At 36.8% G+C, this 24,819-nt stretch overlaps 3 protein-coding genes across 6 annotated transcripts; 2 read left to right on the top strand and 1 right to left on the bottom strand.

Annotated features, from left to right (window-relative positions):
* Positions 346 to 11,597, top strand: LOC105166893 (type II inositol polyphosphate 5-phosphatase 15). The gene is made up of 11 exons (XM_011086407.2): positions 346 to 1,269; positions 2,393 to 2,648; positions 3,252 to 4,044; positions 5,344 to 5,468; positions 5,723 to 5,807; positions 6,985 to 7,150; positions 7,253 to 7,293; positions 7,884 to 8,151; positions 8,371 to 8,494; positions 9,872 to 10,232; positions 10,765 to 11,597. The coding sequence occupies exons 1-11, from the start codon at positions 459 to 461 to the stop codon at positions 11,122 to 11,124; spliced, it is 3,390 nt and encodes a 1,129-aa protein (XP_011084709.1). The 5' UTR covers positions 346 to 458; the 3' UTR covers positions 11,125 to 11,597.
* LOC105166892 (2-alkenal reductase (NADP(+)-dependent)) lies at positions 11,816 to 15,111 on the top strand. Of its 2 annotated transcripts, none has more exons than XM_011086406.2 (5): positions 11,816 to 12,224; positions 13,066 to 13,243; positions 13,823 to 13,980; positions 14,098 to 14,180; positions 14,538 to 15,111. In XM_011086406.2, exons 1-5 carry the CDS (start codon positions 11,985 to 11,987, stop codon positions 14,914 to 14,916), a joined length of 1,038 nt encoding a protein of 345 aa, XP_011084708.1. In that variant the 5' UTR covers positions 11,816 to 11,984; the 3' UTR covers positions 14,917 to 15,111. The 2 variants fall into 2 exon arrangements, with proteins under 2 accessions (XP_011084708.1, XP_011084707.1); XM_011086405.2 differs by having other exon boundaries at positions 11,822 to 12,224; positions 13,814 to 13,980; positions 14,538 to 15,109.
* Positions 15,853 to 24,812, bottom strand: LOC105166891 (acetolactate synthase small subunit 1, chloroplastic). 3 transcript variants are annotated; one of them, XM_011086403.2, is made up of 13 exons: positions 24,599 to 24,812; positions 24,327 to 24,479; positions 23,684 to 23,897; positions 23,293 to 23,376; positions 22,515 to 22,583; positions 21,827 to 21,910; positions 21,275 to 21,442; positions 20,623 to 20,706; positions 20,129 to 20,233; positions 19,909 to 20,031; positions 17,456 to 17,608; positions 16,450 to 16,515; positions 15,853 to 16,221 (listed from the first exon to the last, which is right to left on the bottom strand). In XM_011086403.2, exons 1-13 carry the CDS (start codon positions 24,691 to 24,693, stop codon positions 16,138 to 16,140), a joined length of 1,482 nt encoding a protein of 493 aa, XP_011084705.1. In that variant the 5' UTR covers positions 24,694 to 24,812; the 3' UTR covers positions 15,853 to 16,137. The 3 variants fall into 3 exon arrangements, with proteins under 3 accessions (XP_011084705.1, XP_011084706.1, XP_011084704.1); XM_011086404.2 differs by lacking the exon at positions 24,599 to 24,812 and having other exon boundaries at positions 15,853 to 16,039; positions 16,129 to 16,221; positions 24,327 to 24,592; XM_011086402.2 differs by lacking the exon at positions 24,599 to 24,812 and having other exon boundaries at positions 24,327 to 24,592.

Below are 24,819 nucleotides of genomic sequence, written 5' to 3'. Positions count from 1 at the left end.
AGTATAGATAGATAAATTGTAAATTCAATTAATTTAATAATTATATGAAATTAAAAATAATTTCAAGATTCAAAATAAAATAAATAATATTTAATTAGGATGGAATGATGTAGGTGAACTTCAACACATCAGCATATAATTAAATTAATTAATTAGGTTTCATAATAATTAAATTAATTGATTAATTAATTGTTTGGTGAATAGTTGACATTAGACACATGGCCGGTCCGTGGTAGTTATTTGCTCTTCCCAGTTTGGTGGGGTCTCTAAACCCACCAACGACGTCGTATTTGAAGAATTCTCAATAATTACACTTGTAATTAAGGCAAAATAATTATAATTAAAAAAAACAATCCTCTCAAATTCTCCGTTGCTTCTTCTGCTTAATCACACCCCTCCGAGATTTCTGCCCCAAGAAAATCCCCAAATTCTTCGCGAATCCCTATATTCTCGTTCCCATGGATGACCACAACGACGACGCCTTGCTCCGCGCTCCTAATCTCCATTGTTACTCGGAGAAGTTCGCCTTCCGCTCCGATTCCGACGAGGAATCCGGGGACGGTAGCCGGAATTTCAGCTTTGATGATGCCTCGCTGAATTACCAAAAAGCCCCTAAAATCTTTGACAGGTTCTACAACTCGTCCTCGTCGGATGAAGAAGCAGATGAAGTCGGCAGCTCTTCCAATTACCAGCGGCGGCTCGATTATATGCTCCAGTTCCTTGACCGGAAGTTGTCCAGTTCTTCGTCCCCTGACCAGCCGCTGCCGGAATTCTCTGGTTCGGGAGGTGGGACTGGGATTTTTAAACCTCCGGATCGGTCTCCGGTTCACCTGAACCGGCCACCGAGCCTTGAGATAAGGCCGCACCCTTTGAGAGAAACTCAATTCGGGCGGTTCCTTAGGAGGATTGCTTGTGTATATGATGGTAATGGGCCGCAGTTGTGGGCTGGGTCCGAGTGTGGAGTCAGAGTGTGGGATTTGAAGAATGATATTTATGGTGGGGTGGAGGAGGGGGAAGAGGAGGGGACGGTGAGGTATTGGGAGTCGGTACCGGTGGGAGCTGCTGCCTTGTGTCTGGTGGGGGATGGAGGGAATAGAGTGGTGTGGAGTGGACATAGGGATGGGAGGATTGTTTGTTGGAAGATGTTGGATTTTTTAAGTGAAAAAGTGAATGGGGGAGGTAATGGTGGTGCAAGGAATGGGTTTCAGGAGGTGTTCTCTTGGCAGGCACATAGAGGGCCGGTGCTATCCATGGTTGTCGGTTCTTATGGTAATTTTGATTTTTGTTACAATATTTTTGTTTTCTTTAGATCCAGACTCATATGTGTTACAGAGCAATGAAATAATTGCATTTGGTATTGACAGTGTCCTTTGGAGAGTAGAATTAAATTTAATTAATTGATTAATTTAGGATGTCTTTTGTTGTTAGTGTATCGTTAGTCATTACATCAGGGTTTGCTGTCTTTCTTTTACCAAATTATTGGTAGCAAAGTTTGCATGTGCAAATGTGTGAGACCTTGGGTTTGATATGAAATAGTCGCCCATGAGTAAAATGGGATTTGCTATAGCTCGTGAAGATTCACAAAAGAATTTGAAAAGATCTATATCTTCAACTCCTAGAGAAGTCACAGTTTTGATGCCGCTGTATTTCATGCATTCATCCGAATGATTTATTCAAGCATATGGAAAACCTTGCGGTTTTGTTGATTTTCACACCATATGGTAGATAGAACAGTGGCATTGCCCCCATTAAGTTCTATTCTTTTCCTAGGATCCGAGTACCATGAATAGCAGAGTAAAATATTACAGACAGCCTGCCGCTGCTCGAAAAAAGTAAGTGGCAGAGAGAGTATTATTACAAGTTTCATATCAAAATTTGAAGATAGAAGTACAATTCGAGGATGTTACACTAACGCAATACATGAGTAAAAGTCCATTAAATCTTGGCCAAAAACTTAGCAATAGTTGGACCTGTGATTACAGTATCTTCTGTTAATACTAGACACCTGATGTTAAAAAACAATCTTATAGATACCTTTTGATACATGTTGTGGCCGTTTGTCTAATACCTGACTAAAACTTTACTTCGTAGAGAGGAAACAGAGTTTTTGAAGATTCAGATGGGTCGTAGTTCCTGTGCGCACGATGTCTGTTTCTCTCCTTGTATTTAGTCCTCCATAATAATTATTTTCTTGACGGTGTTGGGAGTTTGTAAGGAACTATTTCATCTTCAAATTCCAGTTACGACATTTACTTGTTTTTGATTTTTTGGGTAATTTCATTGAAGTGTTGAATTTATGATAAATAATTAGTGTTTCGGGTCTAGTAATATTTACTTATTATCTCGAGTTTGAGTAATATTTGTGATCATCCTGATTTTCCCTCTGATACAGGGGACATATGGTCTGGGTCTGAGGGTGGTGCAATGAAGATCTGGCCTTGGGAAGCTGTTGAGAGATCACTTTCTCTAACCGCTGGTGAAAGACACATGGCTTCTTTATTGGTAGAGAGATCATACATTGACCTGAGGGGTCAAGTTACACAGAATGGCACCTGCAATAACATATTTACTTCGGATGTCAAGTATATGTTATCGGATCATGCTGGGGCAAAGGTGTGGACTGCCAGTTATCAGTCATTTGCTTTATGGTAAGTCATCATAATGATCACCCTTTTGCAAACTATTTAACACATAGAAGAAGTGGGAGGGGGGGGGGGAACACATTAATCGTTTTTCTTCTGTGACCTTTAATGTAAATTGAATATTGTTTAATACTTTATGAAAATGAGTGTCTCTAGTTTATGGCGAAAGCATTTGCAAAGAGTAATTAGGATATGCAGATGTTGCACAATATATAAAATATTGGATTCCTCAGACAATTCAAGTGGCTGTAAAACTTTGTGGTTTGCAAGAGAAACATTGACTGATTGAAATATGAATTGAGGAGAGAAAATTGGAAATATTTGCTGCAATGTGTGTAGTTATCTTTTCAGAATAGGTACTTTTTGCAACTTATGAATTTTCATGTTCCTGAGCATTCTCAGTTTTGAACGAGAAGTAGTTTATGCCTGGGGTTCTTCTGTATTGACAGAATGATAAATAGGATAAAAATGAAGTTTCTGAGAGCTTTCAAGAAGGAATAAAAGCAGTTGATAGTATTTTGCTTGATTTTATACAGCTGCTTATTTACTTGATTCCCCCTATTTTTTCTATAAAATTCTTCTGGATTTTTACTTCTCTCTATTGCACAGGGATGCTCGAACCAAAGATTTACTGAAAGTGTTTAACATTGATGGTCAGATTGAGAACATGGCCCTTGATTCTTTGGTGGAGGATGAGGTTAGGATGAAGTTTGTATCTGGTTCAAAGGAAAAAGCACAAAATTCTTTTAATTTCTTTCAGCGTTCCCGTAATGCAATATTGGGAGCAGCAGATGCTGTTCTTCGGGCCGCAGCAAAAGGAACTTTTGGAGACGATAATAGGCGAACCGAAGCATTGCTCGCAACAGCTAACGGAATGATTTGGACTGGATGTGCAAATGGGTTACTTGTACAATGGGATGGGAACGGCAACCGCTTGCAGGATTTTCAGTACCATTCTTTTGCTGTTCAAAGCCTCTGTACTATTGGTTCTCGAATATGGGTAGGTTACATAAGTGGCACTGTGCAGGTTTTGGATCTCAATGGCAATTTGCTTGGACAATGGGTGGCTCACAATAGCCCAGTGATAGATTTGGCTGTTGGGGCTGGTTTTGTTTTCACCTTGGCTAATCATGGTGGTATTCGTGGATGGAGCATTACCTCTCCTGGACCACTCGACAACATATTCCGTTCGGAGTTGGCAGGGAAGGAATTTTTATACACAAGGCTAGAGAATTTGAAAATTTTGGCTGGTACATGGAATGTTGGACAAGGAAGAGCAGCTCCTGATTCCCTTATATCGTGGTTGGGCTCGGCTGCTGCGGACATTGATATTATTGTTGTTGGGTTGCAAGAGGTGGAAATGGGTGCTGGTTTTCTCGCAATGTCTGCTGCTAAAGAAACAGTATAATACCTCTCCTTTTCTTTCTTATTAATTCCTTTTTCCTATTGAGTGTGTTAAGAAAATCCTTATAATCTGCATAGATCATGAGCAGAGGTGCAATTGGGTGACTGGCTCGGGATAAAACTCATAAGTGTTTAGGAAGAAGTCCTACACTTACCAATTTCAACTCTTATTCACAAACTTGGAATCCTTTGTTAACATACAAAAACTAATTAAAACAAGTATCATAATAATATTATGAATCGTAAGACTATATATGCAAAAATGCTGAGTTAATGAAAGAATTTCCAACTGACTAGCTTAAGACAATGTGCTTCTGCCAGAGCTGCCTGGCAACTGCTGCCTTTTGCATATCTGCATCGGTTTCTTTACTCTCCCTTTTTCCCCCCCTTTTAACCATAAGCTCATTAGTTTCTCTAGAATATGTCTATTTCTCTTATTGGTTGGGGGGGGGAGCAGTGGAGTGTGGCAAACAGTGCATGACAGTCACATGGAGAAAGAGGGCTGCAGAAGGTGGACGGTGGGTAGGGAAGGAGGGTATCTCCGATGTGCCATGAGGGGGGAGGGGAAGCAAGTGAGGAGGATATGGGGATGCCAGCTCGGAAGAGGTGACAGCTGCTTCAGAGATGAGAATTTCAGATATAAATTGAATCTTGATATCTAGATCTGATATGATCTCCTTGGTCGTTACCTAATGTTCTTATGTCATTATTGCGTAAGGTTATCTATTTCTTATTTTGTATATTCGAGGGGTATTCTTGCTTATTTGAACATTTATCAAAGATTAATTCTATATTTTATGTAACAGAGTGAATTTGGATGCATAACTTATCTATAATGGACCCTTTTGGATCCACTAACCAATATTTTGCATGGATCCCATCCTTCTAAAACTACAGAAATATAGGATGTGGAATCATGTATGGATGAGAGGTCCTTAAGGTCCCTTGCTATTTTGCGACCTTAGTTTGGTCTTCTTAGGTAAAGATTGCTGACTTGGTTATATGTCACATACTATTTTTTTACCTTAGTTCCTCATTTTTTAGCCTAATCCACTTCACATTGTTAAGAGTACTTGGATAGTAATGCAAATTTGGGCTTGATATAACCCCAGTGAAATTTCAGGAGACACAAGACTCATTGATTTTTCTGGATATAAAAACTGCATGTTCTTCCATTTTCATTCTTGGAGGTGCTTTAACTCCAACAACTTCTTTGCCTTCTCTTTTCCTTTTCCTAGGGGTTCTCGCTTCGAACTTTCTTTGGTCATGTTGATGTTTACACTTGTATTACTTGCAGATGGGTCTTGAGGGTAGTTCTGCAGGACAATGGTGGCTGGATATAATTGGAAGAACATTGGACGAGGGATCTAGCTTTTCACGTGTTGGCTCCAGGCAGTTGGCAGGCTTGCTTATCTCTGCATGGTTAGTATTCTTAAGCTAATTATGCTAATTCTTGTTACTCCACCATCCAAATTCTCCTGATTAGTACTCCATTACGAGTCCACTTAGTGATAGTAATTCCATTGTTGAATGGAACATCTGCACAAGATGTCTTTTATTACACTATTGCTCTGCCCCTCCATCACAAACCTGCCATCTTCTTTTGTTAAGACTTCAGTTTCTCTTTTGCTTTTTTGGTAATTACTGTATCTCTAATTGAAAAGGTTATATTGTAGGGTTAGGAACAACATCCGAGGTCATGTTGGGGATGTTGATGTTGCTGCAGTTCCTTGTGGTTTGGGCCGAGCAATTGGAAATAAGGTATTATCCATTTGCTGATTCTGGTAGTTTCTTAGGAGTTGATTATGAATGGTTAGCTTCTATTTTCTTAAATTTGGGACTTTGACAGGAATAAGAAGCAAGACAAATCATTTAACTATAAAGTATTAAGTTATTGCCTCAGTTATTGAAAATTATTTTTCTTTGTCCTACAACAAACCTATTTACTATGAAATTGATGTTTAATGTAGGTTATTTTCTGACTACATGCCCTTCGGTCTGTGAGTTATATTTTCTTTTTCAAGGTGGTGGTGGTTGGATAATCTGTGTCCTGAGTACCATCTATATGTGCTGTTGCATTACTGGATAAGTCCTAATTTTGGTGTAACTGATTTAAAAATGGAAAATTAGTTGTACTATTTCTATTTTCAGATACAGACTATTTGGAGTATTTATCCACCTTAGCTTAGAGTTTTCCATTAGATATTGTTCAATATGAGAGAATTCATTTTGTGGTAGGCACCCTCTGTTCTCAATGGAATAGCTCGAGACTTACTGTTACTCATAGTTGTTAAAAGCACACGGCGCGCTATTGCTCAAGGGTCCGCGGTGCACGCCATTTTAAAGCACGGCGTAGATGTACAGAAATAAATTATATATTTTATACATCAATAATGCACAAATAATTAAATATAAACACTATAAATTAACATCAATAATGCACAAATAATTAAAAATATAATCACTATAAATTATTTTAATCATCCTACCATAAAAGAAATTTGCAAGATTATTAAACAAATCCTACATAATCAATTATAAAACAAAAACAAATATAAAATATCCATCAATCAAACTCTAATTCTTCCCCAATCTCATCATCATCGTCATGATCATCATTCCTTTTATTCCCTTGATCCTGATCGATTTGTAGCAATCAAGATCTTCTCCATCTGTATCATTGAAATTATCTTCTTCTTCTTCCTCTTTATCAATAAGATGAAGATGACTTGTGGTCCATTTCGAAGAGGTGGAGGCTCTTTTGGTTGCCTTTGATGAAGAAGCCTACATAGTGTTTTTTTAATTTTTCCAAATGCCGAGGACGGAAAGCTTTTTAACCCATCCTTTATTTACAATATGGTGTTACTGTTTTGTTCTCTTCTTTGTTACGATTATGGTAGACTTTGTTGTTGTCATTGAAGTAAGGTTCTCTTGGCAGGGAGCAGTTGGGCTGAGGATGAGAGTGTATGGTCGAGTGATGTGCTTTGTGAATTGTCATTTTGCTGCACATTTAGAAGCTGTCAATCGCCGGAATGCTGATTTTGATCATGTATATCGAACAATGATTTTTAGTCGGCCCTCCAATATTCTAAACGGTGCAGCTGGTATGGTGCTGCATTTACTTTTATGTTGCTTGCTTGCCTGCTCAATGTTTTTATTATTGCTTGTTTACGGTTCGAGCTTGCCATTGGTCCTTTCTGTTGCAGCCGGCGTCTCATCTGCAGTTCAAATGCTTCGAAGTACGAGTGTACGTGTGCTGTTTTCTAAAACTGCTGCTTGCTAGCTTCTTGATATTTGCTAGTTCAAGGTTTCCTTTGTTACTGATTTAAGGAAACCTCTGATAGACTTTGAGTGGATAAAAAATAGGGTCAATTACGACGACCTCCCTTGAGGTTTTACATAATTACGAATACCCCCTTGTTGTTTGAAAAATTATCAATACCCCCTTGATTTTAACGATCGTCTAACAATTAGCTCAATCCGTTAGGTTTCCATCCATTTTATGGTAAACTGACCAAAATACCCTTGTGGATTAAAAATTATAACTTTATTTATTTTTATTTTTTATGGATTAAGTGGATAATTATTTTATAATTTTTAAAATATTTCTATCCATTTCGTTCGATTTTTTTAATAAGTTTTTCATCTTTTAAAAAAAAATACAGGAAGGGCAAAGACAATTTCATACCTCCACCCAAGGATTACATAATTTTATCAAACATCAGGGTGGTATTTGTAATTTTTCAAACAACAAGGGGGTATTCGTAAGTATGCCAAACCTTAGGGGAGGATGTTGTAATTTACCCTAAAAAATAATATGTATTGATGCTTGTGCAGGCTATAGGTCTTAACCCTGCAGAAGGGGTGCCAGAGCTTTCTGAGGCAGACATGGTCGTATTTCTGGGGGACTTTAACTATCGACTTGACGGCATATCTTATGATGAAGCGAGGGATTTTGTTTCTCAAAGATGCTTTGACTGGCTTAGGGAGAGGGATCAGTTGCGAGCAGAAATGAAAGCTGGAAATGTCTTCCAAGGAATGCGGGAAGCTGTTATTAGGTTTCCTCCAACGTACAAGTTCGAAAAGCACCAACCTGGTTTGGCAGGTAATTGAAATGAAATTTTCTGAACTCTAGTGCTCCATGAGACTTTTTCTTTTCCCGGCAGGTAACTGCAATATATATTTCCTGATCCTTTTAAAGTTGGATGGGATCTGACACTGAGCATGATTCCAGTATCTTTAAACACCTGCAGTAGGATATGTTTGTGAGAGACGAATGTGCTTCTTTGGAAATCTGATTCTGGATTTGGTTATCCTATGTAAGGTTATGATTCTGGAGAGAAGAAACGGATTCCTGCTTGGTGTGACAGAATTTTGTATCGTGATAGCCGAACAGCTTCAGTGTCGACCTGCAGCTTAGACTGCCCTGTAGTCTCGTCAATATTGCAGTAAGTTATTGGGGAAATGATGTGCCCTTGCATATTACTTACTAAAATCTATATGGGTTAAGTGAGGTTTCTGTGTGTATGTGGATTGTAATACTCGCAGTCTAATTTTGTTTTGCCCTCCTTGGCATATCATACTTCTATTCTATACTTTCAGTTGGATCACTTAGTCTCCTTCATGGCTTCCCCACCCCACTCTCCACCTAGTTAATTTCTAGTTTTCTACGGCCTGTTTTGTTGATTATTTGTAAGGTTTAAGATCTGTCTCTCACTCCTAGGGAAAAGAAAAGTGAAAAGAAAAAAGAGAGAACTCTGTGTCATGATTGGAGGCTATTTATCCCAATATCTACATATGTAAACTACTTCTGTTTCAACCTTCCCCTGAGATGACTTTCTTTACAAAAATAAGTCTTCCCTTATTAAAATCTGATTATTCTAATTAAGTGTTTCAAAGTAGGCAACTCGCTTCCCTTACGTGGGAACAAAATTTAGATTACAAAGCATATTATGTTGTTTGGGGGAAGGAAAGGACCAACAGAGAAGCAAAATTTTACTTTTCTCCTTGATTGAACCATTCATGAGTTGGACTTTGTGTAATTTATTCAGGGAATGAGAACACCACTAGATGGTTTTCATTATTAAGTTTTTTGTAATGCCTATTTATTTAGTTCGGTTTTGTGGATGGTATTTTCACTTGACTTTGACATGTAACTAAGTTGGGGTGGTTGGAATTTACATAATATCTGAAGTGGAAAGGGGAATATGTTACATTAGCAATGACTGACAAGGTGCTGCTGGAGAACATGGGTTGCTGCGTATTTAGGCTAATGTAGTTATAACTTATGGGACAAAGAAGCCTTTCATATTAGCAGCCAGCAAAGATACATTTACCTTTTGTTTTTGTAGAACTGGATCTTGTAAAATTCGAGTTACTAGTATTTAAGTGAAAGTGTGAAAATGCAAAAATGAATATATTGCCTTTCCACAATATGAATATTATTTTAAGCTTGCCACTTCTGTTCTTGTTTTTTCCATACTTCTGCTTCATGCCTACGACTTGTTGACAAATTATTTAGACTTTTTAAGAACCAAATTTTGCTTACACAGACGACTGTTTTTTTTTCCTTCAAGGAGTAAATATCCATGATACGTTTTATCTCAGTTAGGTCCATTGCCATGGTTGTGGAGCTTCGTCAATCCTTTCCCTTCTCTTGAAATGTCAATTAGTTTCATCATATCTTATTACAAATTACATTCTTTCTAATTTGTTCTCTCAAGACTCCCGTGCAATCCTCGCTCTTCCCATTCTGTCACATATCTTCAGCATGTTTAGATTTGTTCTTTCCCCATGCTTTTCTTAAAGCTTGCCATCTATGACAGGTATGAAGCATGCATGGATGTAACTGATAGCGATCACAAGCCTGTCCGATGCATTTTCAGTGTGGAGGTAGCTCGAGTTGACGAGTCAGTGAGAAGACAAGAGTTTGGAGAAATCATCAGATCAAATGAGAAAATCAAGCGTTTGCTTGAAGAACTAACCAAAGTTCCAGAAGCCATTGTCAGTACAAATAACATAATCCTTCAGAACCAGGATACATCCATATTGAGGATCACGAACAAATGCAAGAAAGATAGAGCTATATATGAAATAATTTGTGAAGGTCTATCTACCATTAAGGAGGATGGACAAGCTTCTGACCATTGCCCAAGAGGTGGTTTTGGCTTCCCCCGGTGGCTTGAGGTAATTTTCTGATTTATTTTTTACTATATTTGATACTGCTCAAGCAACTAGCTGGTCACTTGCCAACGTGTGTTAATCTGGGCTGTTGGTCTTAAAATCATTAGAGTTTTTGCACAGCTGTCATCGGGCACCTATATACCTTTTATAAAATTGAAATAAAAATATAGGAGGAATTTCTTTTTAATATGAATGGTTCTTGAATAAAATATTATGATTCAAACACAAGGATTGAGTCTCCCAAAAATACAGTCTTTGTTAAACCATACATGAGCCGATCATTATTCTGTTGAAATACATTTATTGTTTGTGTAAGTTTGAGAAGGCATGCCAAATGTGCAACATGATTAGCAGACTTCTGAGGCACTAATTAATCGGTTGAGTTGAAACAGTTACAAGCATCGTTATGAATCTCATATTGTATTTTGTTTGCCGAACAAATCCTTATTTTCCTCAGAACATGCAATAAGTGTATTGTTCTCGACCTTTGCTTTTGTGAAGAACTATTCCTCTTAACATGGTGCGAATTAAACAGGTCAATCCAGCTGCTGGAATTATTGAACCTGATCATATTGCCGAAATATCAATCAGCCATGAGGAATACCAAACATTAGAAGAGTTTGTTGACGGCGTGCCACAAAACTTTTGGTGTGAAGATGCCAGGGACAAGGAAGTTATGCTAGTAGTAAAAGTGCATGGGAGCTGCTCAACTGAGGCCAAATGTCACCGTATACGCGTGCGCTATAGCATTACAGGCAAGCTTACATCTATGAATCGCAAAGGCAACAACAATCCCTACCCCGCCCCAGCAAATCTCCTTCACCGCTCTGATTTTCAGCGGCTGAGTGGTTCATGTGATGTGGTTGACCACTTGAGAAATCTACATAGTCCTTGATGCCGCACATTTGAATCTCACTGTACAGTTCTGTTGCCTGAGAAGTTTCTTGTCATTTACTTAATGACCTCATCTTATACACATCCAACGGTTGATAGACACCATTCCGCACCACTTTGAATCATTTGTGTTAGTTGACTTGAGTTTTCATTTCAGAGGAACATGATATGGTCTAATGCAGCGGGAGCAATCCGGCTGAGAGTGCCATTATGAAGCAGGAACCTGCTGTGAACAAACTGAAAAAATTGTTGTAGATTTTGATGTTATTGTAAAGTTGTATGGTATTTATCAACAAGACAGAGACAGGGAAGAGAAATTGTTTTAGTTTTCTCTATCCTTGTGTTTGGTTTCAGTTCTCTCTCCAACAAATGCATGTTGGCTTTATATTCTCTCAAATTTTGTATTGAACTGTACATTTTTATCTGTTTTTGAGTGAATGTAGAAAGGTAAAACTAAAAGAAATTACTTGAGAATAGTTGTAATCATCAGCTGTTTATTTTTTTGTTTAATCCTTGCTGCTGATTCTATCATTTGAAGACTTTAATGATATACTGCTATTGTAAAAATAACTTTTAATTACAGGAATTCTGACCCACCTTTGGTAGCTAATGATAGAACTTTTTGTAGCTGGCGCCACCACTGTTGATATTGACCAACACAAACAATAACTGTAGTAGTTACGTAATAATTGCTTGGCATGGGTAGTAGCCAACCACTAACCAAATCATTGTCCAAACCAAATTCTGGTCCAAATTCCTTCTGAAAATTGAAGAGAAATCTCCATAGTAGCTAAAACCCATTAGTGGGTTTCAAGTTTATTGCTTGGAATTTCATCTTTTTGCCCCAAAGAAAGGGGGGAAATGGGTGAAAATATAGGGAGAGTAGTGGAGAATAAGCAGATAATATTGAAGGGATACATAGAAGGAGCTCCAAAGGAAACAGACATGGAGTTGAAGTTGGGGAAGAAGATGAAGCTGGAGGCTCCAAAAGGGTCTGGTGCATTCTTGGTCAAGAACCTTTACCTCTCTTGTGACCCTTACATGCGTGCCCGAATGCGAGATTTTCATGGCTCCTATTTGCCCCCATTTGTTCCTGGCTCTGTAAGAGTTCTTATTCTCATTTTTCTCCCCAAAGGTTTGATTTTGTTCATTTTGAGATGTATATATATTTACGTGTTGCATGGTTTGAAGTGGGAAACATGTTGAGCTGTAGTTTGTACCTCATTTTCTTTGACTTGAAGAGTTGGATACTAAATATATTAGGACCGCACTTCAGAGTGTATTTTATTTATAACAGTTTATTACTTGTATTTATTAGTTTTAGTGGAAACTTTTAGTTAGAACGAATCAAACTCGAGCTAATCACATGATGAATATATTACACTTAGTATTTAGTTTAAGAAAATCAACCAATCAATTAATGCAGCAATAACTATAATTGTTGCTCCAAAGGCTAAGCCACATGTATGGGATCCCTCTACAAGCATTTCATCCTCACCGTATGCCCCAAAGAATCGAATTTTCCTCAAATATTGCTGTGATTTTGCTTTTTCATGACTGAAGTATCTGTATGCACTTTCATTTCACATACTGATATCACGTCCGCACTCGTCTTTTATGTGGCCAACTATTAAATCATAATCTAATTTATTTCACACTGTTTTCGATGCTTGTCGAACTTCCTCAACATTAAAACTGTTGTCTCTCACTCTTGTAATCAGTTTTCTGCGGAGCGGTTTCCCTTTAGTGCATTAAAATTGGTGTAAGAACACTAGTGGATATGTATGGGCTAACAGCAGCACTAGTTGTTGTAAGCTTTAGGACCAAGAAGAAGGGGAGAGTTTTACATCCTTGAACTTTGTCTTCATTCAATCTAAATTCACTTAAACGGTATCGCTATTCATGTTGCCAAGTAATGCTTAACATCTACTCTTTGACAAAGGTTGTTGAAGGATTCGGTGTGTCCAAAGTGGTCGACTCTGACAACCCAAACTTCAAACCAGGAGACATTGTTTCGGGTTTTACTGGCTGGGAAGAGTACAGCTTAATTTACAAACCGGAACAGTTGAGGAAGGTTCAGCCAGATACTATACCACTATCATATTACATCGGCCTCCTTGGTATGTAAGCTTTAGTGTCCAAACGACAAAGTTGGCATTGCAAGATAGTAACAGTTTTACCTTGTATACTGTGACATGATATTGATCAAGACATTATGAGAAGAGGGTTTCAGTTGCTGACGTCTACATGTCTTCCTGAAGAGAGAACTATTCCCTAATATGTAAATGAATTCATATATATTTATATGATAATTACATTTACACTCTCTCAACTATAGTCAAATTATAGAAGTCACCTCTGTTGTTTCCATGATTATACATGCCCCTAGGTGGTGATGCTTTCATTTAGTCAAATATCTCGCAGTCTTATGAAAACATCACTGATATAGAATGTCGGTGTCATTATTCAAACGGTAGGTGATTTTTGTAATTTAACCAAAGTTTGAGGGGGTCGTTAATGTAATTATCCCTGTATTTTATCTGTATGTAATGTTAAGCAATGCAATGTGTTTCTTTGTGTTTATACAGGAGTCAAGTGTTTATGTTAGGTTATAATGTGTGTGTGTGTGTGTGTGTGTCTGTTTTCGTACTGCTACTTGAGGCAATAACTTGATCAATGACATGATATAGGCATGCCAGGCTTCACAGCTTATGTTGGATACTACGAGATTTGTGCCCCTAAGAAGAATGAATATGTGTTCGTCTCAGCTGCATCTGGAGCTGTGGGGCAGCTCGTCGGCCAACTTGCTAAATTACACGGTTGCTATGTTGTTGGCAGTGCAGGGACCAGCCAGAAAGTGAGTGTCTTAACAGAAGTTTCAAATGCATCATTCTCTTAGCCATCTTTTATGCATATAGATTTTCAGTGATTCTGGAGGCCTATTTTCAATTTGCGGATTCTTGTAATTGTTAAGGTTGATCTTTTGAAGAATAAGCTTGGTTTTGATGAAGCTTTCAACTACAAAGAAGAACCGGATCTTGATGCAGCTCTTAAAAGGTTAGTCCAATTCTTAAAAGAATTAAACATGTCGATGTTTTGGGGCTGTCACTGGATTAATTTCTTAGGAATAATTACATGAACACAACCACTAAAATTTTGAACATATTATAAGAAAAAATCCACTATTACACATTCATCCTATCAATCAGTCCGTCAAGGAGGAATTTGTAACGTGAAATATGACTGCAAGGATAGAGTAGTGTTTCAAAATTGAAGGGTATATGCCTAAACCTTAGGGGAACAAGTGTAATTATCCTTCTTCTTGAAATAGCTTGAAATTGGAAACAACGATTGTTCTCTCTCCATCATGGACATCTTAATTGTATGTATCATCTCATTTTTACCAAAAAACAGATATTTCCCGCAAGGCATTGACATATACTTTGAGAACGTGGGTGGAGCAATGCTAGAAGCCGTGCTGCTCAACATGAGGGTTCATGGCCGGGTTGCTATTTGTGGGATGGTGTCTCAGCACAGCATGACGGATCCACAAGGGATCCGAAACTTATTCAATCTTATTACAAAGCGTGTAAGAATGCAGGGGTTTCTGCAGAGCGATTTCTTGCATTTGTACCCGAAATTTCTTGAAGATGTTGGTTGTCTTTACAAGCAAGGGAAGATAACATATTTAGAGGACATAAGCGAGGGGTTGGAAAGTGGTCCTTCTGCCTTTGCTGGACTGTTTTCTGGAAAAAATATAGGCAAGCAGGTTGTCTGTGTAGCCCATGAATGAAAACATGTTTGTTTTGTCTGTTTTTTCTGAATAAAGAGATGAGATGTTATTCACTTGGGTGCACAAATTTACACAGTACACCTCAAATTATTCTTAGTCATTTGGAGAGCTACTTGAAGTTCACTAGAGTTGAAATAAGACAAGAATGCATGATTAATGAACTCTTAGTTCTGAGGCTCGGTTTTGCAGAAAGTAATTCTTGAGATACTTGCGACAGTATGGTCTTTGAATTTCCTTGAAAGTGCTCAATGATCAAAAGGCCAAGAATTGAATATGTTAATAGAATTAATTCCTAGAATGTCTCCTGGTATTGCAAGAATGATTTGTTTTTCTTCAAAGAGTTATTTGTTTCCATCTATGTTTCTGTCTTAGTAAGTAGCAAACCATCATCATTTGTCTAAACACTGACTGCATATGATCCTAGGAGCGCAATGGTAGTTGTACAACCATTTGCATGCAAAAAATAAGCCAACAGCACCGCTGCCAAACAATCATCTGTGGACGAAAGAATTAACAAGAAGATGGAAGTATTCACAAACGACATAGGCAACTTCTGCTGTGAATAACTTCCCAACAAAAACTCCTAAATCAATAAATTTCAAAGTTCCATGTTAACTAATCCACTAGTACCTGTAAAGAATTACATTCAAGTCTCTGTTAAACCTGAAGAACACCGCCTTGCTCGAAGCTCTGTTTATGAAGGAAGAGTTGCAGTGAAGAAGAGTTTCTTTTATGAGTATAGAAATCGTGTTACAGCAGTGCGCGCTTCAAGTAGTGTACTCTCCTTCCAGAAATTACAAGAAAGCTTCAAGATTTGAGTTTAACAATGGCCTGTCATCTTGTATTTCATTTGAATTTATACTTCTTTACAGTAGCTAAACATGACGTGGGGGTGTAAGGGGTTTTTCCTATGCGAAAGAGTTGCATGGGCCGGTGGGAGGAGAAAGGCAAGGAGAAGTCAATAGTACCATTACTCATAAAACTAAGGCATCCATTACATTTGTAGACCATCTCATTGCATCAATCAGCAATACAACAACAGTAACATTGTAGAACAATTCCCTCATATTGACCAGTCACAAGCACATAAGAACATCGTCTCTTTCTAGTCACGCAGCCAAATCTACAGTACAAACATCAGCAGTTTTGCTTGCAGAAATTAGCGAGAGAGTGAGAGAGCCTGAGACAACATGGGAATAGAGCAGTTGTTACCGGGCAATACTACAAGGAAAGAGAATAACCCCTGAGGTATCTGGAATCTACGCCTGATTCCCGCACCAGTGCCACCCTCCCTGTCCGTGCCACCTTGATAAGAGATTAAAAAAAAGGGTCCAATGTCAGAAGCATGAAAAATTAATCTGTAATTTAAATGATCAACTGAATTAACTAATATTTCCAATTTCTTAATAAAACTTAAACCACTTCATTGAGATATATTTCAGGCACACTGAAAGGAAGGTCAAGAACAGGGGAACTCTGTATGACCAAGCCATGCAGGACAAGTTAATTAGGATATGATATGGGCAAACCCACCTCGCAAATACCATATGGCTCCAACAGGTTCTGGAGGGCAAGCATTTTATTGAAATCTCCAGTTACCTGGAAGAAATAAAATAGAAAAAATTAACCATCGGTAAAGAAATGAATAAGAACAAATTGAGAAAACAAATAATTAGACAGAGAAATAATGCCAAAAACATTACTGCAAAAGAATGATGAATTCTTGAATGGCGCTGTCTATTCGTATCTACTTTACAATTGCATCTAAAATCAATTTTTAACATACAATGGCTTAAATTATCATTTGTATAATCTTGTATGACCTTAGCATGCTTCATTGCCTGCTAAACCTTACTGATGAAGACCAGAAATCCTTCAATTTTCAGGTTTAATACTTAACTTTGGCACAATAAATCTGCAAAGATTATGTTAAACAGCAAAACTATTCATAATTCATCTCTTTCCTCTTTACGTTGACAGGAAGGACATAGTTCACTGAAGAAAGGTCGAGAGAAGCAACTTTACCAAGTGATGAGTTAATTAATCAAGGACGAAGTGATCTCGATAAAGGAACCATTTCATTCATTTGACATTAGGACATAAAAACAGAGAACTGGACTTAGCCTTCTTGTGAAGGTAAACATGAGAAGGTCAAAGGATGCACATAGGCTCATCAATATCAAATATTTGCAAATGAGTGGTGGACCACGTAATAAATAGGTTGTCAAAACAAAAGAGCTGGGAAGGTGCTTCATTGTTATACCTGGTGGACTTCAACATTGTCAAGTATGTAAAGGAAACAATGAAAAAGATACTAATTAAAAAAATTTGTCATCAGAGCTTGACGACAAGACTATATCGACAGACGTACCTGCCTATAACTACAAGCAAGCACATTTGCAAAACACACGCACACTTTGCGTTGTTAAAAATATTTCTTCATGTCACACCAGATATGCTAAGTGAAATTAAACTTAGTAAGAATTAAATGCGAAGGAACTTGTTCAGTGGAAAACTAATATTCCAGCAAGAGAGCTACCTCAAGTGTTACTGTATGATCAGAGACATCAACAGGTTTAGCCCGGAAAATACTGGCAATGTCAAGAACATCCCTTCTTGCAGCAGCATTTGCAGCAATCTTAATCAGCATTAGTTCACGCTCAGCAAATGGTAAGTGTGTCATATCTTGAACCTGAAAGTATTCATCAGTGTATCTTCTGTTAGTCAACTCGACTCCTAATAAAAATGGAAAAATATGAACCCTTCAAGAATATGCTTGTATTATATATAAAATGACTTGATAAATGAACAATTTTGAACTTTAGATCGCAGACTCAAAGTTGCCAATCTGAAATTAGCTTTCATAAATATGAGGGTCATGGTCATATTCTATATGTATCTATATCAATCTATCTATATCTATATCTATCTATCTATACTATCATAAAAGTTGAATGCCTCAAAAGGTTTCTTGTATTTTCTACATTACCCATTATAACCTTATTAATTAATAGGTAAGACATTATTAATAAGGTCATAATAGGTAAACTATAAATAGTTGTCACTTAAGTAATTTGATAGACATCGTAATTATTGATAAAGTGTAGAATTTACTGAACTTTAAATAAATGTCCAATTAACCAATCATAGACTCTTCTTTTATTATGTTTTATTTTGCAATATTTATATTGACAATTATAATCAAATTTAGCCAAAATCTTTAGAAAGTCAAATAAGTCGGTTTTATTAGTAGCTAAATGACTAAGTAGTAATTATTAAGTTAGAGCCTTTAGTAACCAACATAATGAATTTACAATAGATTACAAATACAAAATTAATAGTGTTTTATTTAATTTATTATTGTATTAATGATTACCATAAACACGTATGGTATCTTCATATTGGAGTTGGTGTGTAATATAATACAATGATCTACTTTTTATTATGATTATTTATTAGCATATAATATTAATCTTTAACTTTTTATTGTCTAATCAATTAATTTTAATATTTATTAAACTCTCAACAGTAATTATATAGTTGTGTGTTAAATGAGACTGATTCTTTGAGAGTGTTGAACTATTCAACATATCTTAATATAATCGAGACTAAATATTTATGATATGCAAAAGGACTGTGTTTAGTATATAGTTCAACATGTTAATATCCTTTATCTTTTGCTGATAAATATTTGATATACTTATTTATTTAAATCTTGTGTATTTAATTTTTTTCATATTGACTAAATCATATAATGAGTGATAATATTATATAATTATCAACCCTTTATCTTGAACTAAAGAAACAAAATATTTACTTGTGTACCATAATTATTTTATTTGCATACATATACCTATGTATATATATGAGTAGCACAATTACCTCCAAAGTGAACATTATTTATTATATGAAGAAGTTTAAGGGGTGAGTTGGTCATTCACTATTTTGTACTCTTCCAAAAATCATCTGTAGTTCAAATTTTAAATTGATTCCTCTTTTAATATTTAGGAAAGAGACACAATACATTATTATTATATTTTACGTAAAAAATAAAGAAGAAATTTCTAAAAAAACCAAACTATATGCTTTTAATCATTTTTTATGTGAAAATGAAAAGAAATCTATAGACACCCTTCTCTAATTTAGTAATATGAAGCTACTATATTCTTTATAAAGTTAATTACTAGATTCTTTTGGTATGATATTATCAATCGTAAAACATAATTAATGATAAAATGATATATGTCCTCAAGCACTCAAATTTGGAAAATTAAAAAAAAAATTGTCAATTTCAGATTCTCTTAGAAGTCTCAATCTATGAAGTGAAAAAGAAAATCCTACAAAAAGAAAGAAAGTGGAGTAGGGGGCGAAAATTGACTTACTGAAAGGAAGGAAATAATAGCAAAAATGATGTCATAAAGTACTCAATTTTAATTTAACGGCCGTCTAACAATTAGTCCAATCCGTTAGGTTTTTATCCATTTTTTGTGATGAACGGATCAAAATGCCTTTGTAGATTAAAAAATATAATTTTATTTATTTTTTAAAATTTTATAATTTTTTTTATAGACTAAGTGGATAACTTTTTTATAATTTTTAAAATTTTTCCATCCACCCCTTTTGATATTTTTTATAAGCTTTAATTTTTTTTAAAAAAATATTGTAAGGGCAAAATTGACAATTCCATACCTCTATCAAAGGATTAATAATTTCATCAAACACCAAGGGAAAATTTGTAATTTTTCAAACAATAAGGAGATATTCGAAATTATGCTAAACTCAGGAGAGGTTGTTGTAATTTACCCCAAACATTAATGTAAAACAAGAAGTCGGTGTTACGACTTCTGTTGATAACAAGCACAGTATGTCTCATTGCACCATGAACTTCATAGGGGAAGTAAATTTCTTCGGTAAGACCTCTAAGCAAATAGATCATTAATCTTAAGACATAATAAAAGGAAAGGAATTGATGTTGTAATCAATTTGCCTGACCTCATAGACATCCACCAACTTATAGAATTGCTTAACCAATTTGCCAATACTTTCATCTGTTCCAGCGACAACAGTCGTTATGCGTGAAATCCCTTCTGTTTCTGCAGGACCTACAGCAAGACTCTGAACAGAAAATTTAGAGAAATAGTTTAGGAGACAATCAGAAAACCATCAACGAATGGAAGGAAAGCCTGTAAGCTATTAATTGAACCAAGTCGACCTGAATGTTATACCCTCTTCGTGATACGACCCCAGTGACCAAGTTTAAAACTCCAGGAGAATTGTTGACAAGCAAGGATAAAGTGTGTGATTGAAGCCCACTTGACTGTCGCAGAAATACAAGAATAAAACAATGCATCACAAACGAGAAGAACCATCATATCAGATGTTGCATCATGCAACAAAGGATCTAAAGTTAACTTCTACTCTGATCTAAATAAACAATTTGACAATCATGAAACTGTGAAAGTGAAGTTTCAGAATAGGAATGGCTACTACCTTGTATAGGTTCAGAACATGCCAAGAAGAGGTTGGTTCAAAACTGGAATTTCATTATTGGACGGATAAACTTAAAGTAAAAAATAAATTAGTTTGTTTCAAGAACTATACAGGCTAAGTCTCCAAAATTGCTTCTCTAGAACATGAACTGTAAAGGAGAAAAGAGCCAGGAAAAGACAAAAACTAACTTATCCCATCTCAGAGAAAGTTTCTTACATCTTCATCATAGAGAACTCCCCAGTGGGCATCAAGAACTTGATTAGAGAAGCCATCATCAGGTTCCACAGGATAAACATCACCCTGCAATCAAGAATACATGCGACAGTTAATCCAAAAATCTCAGTGTAAAACAAAATGCAAATGATATGGAAAGTGGAGATAGACATTTTCATTACCTAGTACACTCATTAGCTATGATGACAAATTCTCGTCAGAAAAATAAATATCAAAATACAGATTTAACATACTATGAGATTGAATAGAATGACAAGGTAAACTAGAATGTCAACGTAATTACAGAATCACCTCTACTTTTTGAATTATTAGGCACACCCCTTGTCGATGATAGTTTCATTACACCAAACACTCAGTACTATGCTAACATAGAGTGTCAGTTTGATTATTCAAGCAGTAGGGGTGATGTCTACAATATAACCATCATTGAGGGGTTGTTAATGTAATTATCCCCATATTTTATCTGTATGTAAAGCAGTGCAGCGTGTTTCTCTAACTGTTGTTATAATTCATGTTCATCAAATTCATGCTTAAAAGTGGAAATTGACCAACAGGCACTGATCACTAAGAGGCAACAAATAAGATAAATCCAGAAGAACATAAATAGAATACAACACTAGTTCAGATTATGTACCCCAGAGGAAGCAATAAGGTCGCCATTAGTGTACTTCTCAATGACTTTCTGACTCGCACTGGCCTGAATAGTCTCAATGGGTATTGTTCCTTCAAGATCTGGATAAGAAGCTGCAGAAAACCTCCAAAATGGAGCTGTCTCGCCCATCTTTTCCCTTCTCAGAGCAATCTATGAATGCCATTAATTTCAGAAGTCATATAAATGACACTGGTAGCTAATAATTATTTGAGGAGAAAAAGAACACACTTGGAAGCTCTTTAACCTTTGAATTGACTCGAATAGAATAGGAGAGTCTCCTTAATCTATGTCCAAAATAAGCAGCACAGACCTTCTGGAATACTTTGCTAATCTCCACAACATAGTCAAACAATGTCCCTAATCCCTCCCCACCCCTCACCTCCCATGCCGCGCGAAATAATATGTTCATCCACCACAAGGGAAATCATACAATGCCGATTTAAAATGGCTAGGTTGAACTCAAGCAAAACGCGAAGCAAGCATCCTACCCTACCTTCATCCTTTACTGCAGCATGACCAAATTAGTTATATTACCTTCCCAGTTCTTGCTAGTTCTTTAATACCAAACTTTCTGAGGTTTCTCAATACAGCTACCATCTTCCCAGGGTCTCCAGTGACCTATGTCAACCACAGGCAAAAAACTTTTAAGTATAAGCATATGCAGGGCTACAAATGATTGAAGCAAGAAAATTTCATTAATCACAAATGTAGAGTGGAGGGCAAATTCAAGATAACAAGCTCCATCTTACAAAAGTATACAAATCTAAATTAAGAAAAGAATACGGGGATGGAAGTGAGTCTTTGAATGTTTTATCAAATCTAAATTAATGATCATGGATTTGAATGTTTGCATCCATATGGTACAACAACTTTCAACTTGGTTAGATTTTCAGTAAATTCAATTATCAAATTTAGACACATTTTTCAGGAGGAAGAATATACTAAACTCACCATTTAATATGGCAGAGTTTTTACGAAACAAAATTAATTTAGCTCTAATTGGTGAATGATCCAAACTTGTTCTGCTCAGTCTAAGATTTTCACATGACATGCTACACATGAAATCCATAAAGCATTAGTGGAAACATTTTATTCCAACAGACCTTAATATTTTAATTTTGGTTTCATAGCTCACACATCAATTATCCATCAACTCAGAAGACAGTTTTTTACAAGCCAAATCAAGCAGAATAATATGGAAGACATGAAAATAAAACTCAACCTCAATGGTCAAAGTGTTTTCTGATATGTCCACGACCTTTCCCCTGAAGATGTCCACCAACCACATAATCTGAAAATTAAGGGCCAAACATCAAAACAATAACCACAGTTATACTTTGTGAACATACTCAGCTGTATTGAACGCGATTGAGGCACGGGTTCATTATAATAATGTCAGAGAACCCTCGAAGGAGACACTTAGAAAACTTAGTCTGTACAATGAGAAGACAAAAACGATTGGATCATACCAAGCAGTAAATTCATAACTAAATATGTTCAGGCTCTGCAAACAACAATTGGTTTCTGAAATTAGTCCAACCAAATAGAGATTATGGTCCTTAGCCAACTATGTAACTTTAATACATGCAATCAAATCAAACATGAGCCTGATGCAGTCCCAAAATCTTCTAACGAACAAGTTCACAAATAGAGCTAGCTTAAGCTCAAGCTTCTCAAGGTCAACCAAATCAACCTTGTCAAATATATGTATGCATGCTCCTCCTAGACTCCATTTATCATGCCACATGGAAGAGAACACAGACTCTCTGACACGTCAGACAAGTCCCAGACTCCCCTGTGCAGCTTAAATGTACAAATACAGTAACAAATGGTCTTCTGTCACATCATTTTCCTGCTACGTAGGATTCCATCTAGCAAAATATTCTCCTTCAATTTTTTGCAGATTATATCCACTTTGTACGACCCATTTTCATTCAAGACAATATAAGATAACATGTAATTTGGAGAAGACAAAAAAGGAAAGGAAAACTTTTGCATACTTCGCCTTTTGTATTGGAATCTGCATTGAGCTTTATGAGCATTAGTTCACGTTCCACTTGTGGTTCTCTCGACAAATCTTCTACCTGACATGAAATAGAACCAATCTATTCAGAGGGCATATAGCAACTACAAGGAGAAAGATGGTTCAAATTGGACTATATAACAAAGACCTAGAAGACCTATTCTTAAGCATCAAGGATGCAATCAAAGTGGCTTTCCACCTGTGATAGCAAACAGATAGATCCCATCTTTATTATTGATGGTTTAGATCATACTCTAATGAAATAACATTAGTTGGAGAGAAAATATTGAAAACCCCAAAAGACTGCTGAAGAATGAAAAGCTGAAACATAATGTAATCACATATCAAATTCACATATAGAGACATACCTTTAAGACATTCACAAGCTTGTTAAGTTGTTCTACAACTTGTTGCAAAATCTTTTCTGTTCCACAGACAACAATGGTGAAAAGTGCCTTGTCCTGGTTTAGCCCAACAGCAAGAGACTCAATGTTGTAGCCTCGACGAGCAAAGACACCAGCTATTCGGTTTATTATACCACTTTCATCCCCAACAAATACTGAGATGGTATGACGTTTTGTCCTGAGATAATTCAGTTCAAACTATATAAGATACAAATAGTCCTAAGTAATAAAATAGTATAATGTACTACTCAGAGTATAACGACATCCCCAGATGAAAACGAAATAAGAATTCCTCCAAATGAAATACTGTAGTTCCAAAATTCTAACATCCATCAGCAGAAAGTAACGAATTAAACTACAGATATTATTTCCAAGAGAGAAACACTATCTTTTAAAATAAAAAAGCAGTCCATGCTAATCGATACAAGACCAAAGGAAAAAGGGAAATCACCAAAGAAAATCACATGTAAACATCACTTCAAAATCATTAAACAAATCCCAGGACCCTCTTTTCAGAAGAAAAAACTTAAATCTCTTTCCCCGTGCATGCTAGAATCACACACACAAACCCACGCACACACAGAGACACAGAGAAAAATGTACCTACCGAGAGTTAGCAGCGGGAGGCTGCGGAGGAGAAGGAGATGAGTTCTGAGCGATGGAAACAGCAGCACCATTTCCCATGCTACCACCATCAGCAGCTGCATGAGCTAACAGCAATTGCTTACCAGGCCTGAAATTGATGCTTCCAAACTGTATTCTGCTGCTTAGAGTGGTGAAATGTGGTCGGTTTTTCCGCTTCGCCGTGCCGGCGATTGAGCATTGCGACACCGACACCGCCGCCGTCGCCGCCATAGTTTCCTCTCTCTCCTGTGTCTCCTGCTGCTTAGAGTGGTGAAATGTGGTCGGTTTTTCCGCTTCGCCGTGCCGGCGATTGAGCATTGCGACACCGCCGCCGCCGCCGTCGCCGCCATAGTTTCCTCTCTCTCTGTGTCTGTGTCTCCGCGCAGGCAGAGCGTGATGGAGAACAAGGTAAGACCACAAGAGAACTTATATGCTCACCCGAGGTAGCACGGTAACCTACTGTACAACCACTTGGA

This window comes from Sesamum indicum, linkage group LG7 (assembly GCF_000512975.1).
Source record: "Sesamum indicum cultivar Zhongzhi No. 13 linkage group LG7, S_indicum_v1.0, whole genome shotgun sequence".
NCBI lineage: Eukaryota > Viridiplantae > Streptophyta > Magnoliopsida > Lamiales > Pedaliaceae > Sesamum > Sesamum indicum.
The sequence above is the reverse complement of the archived record's forward strand: the minus strand, read 5'-3'. Positions and strand labels throughout refer to the sequence as shown.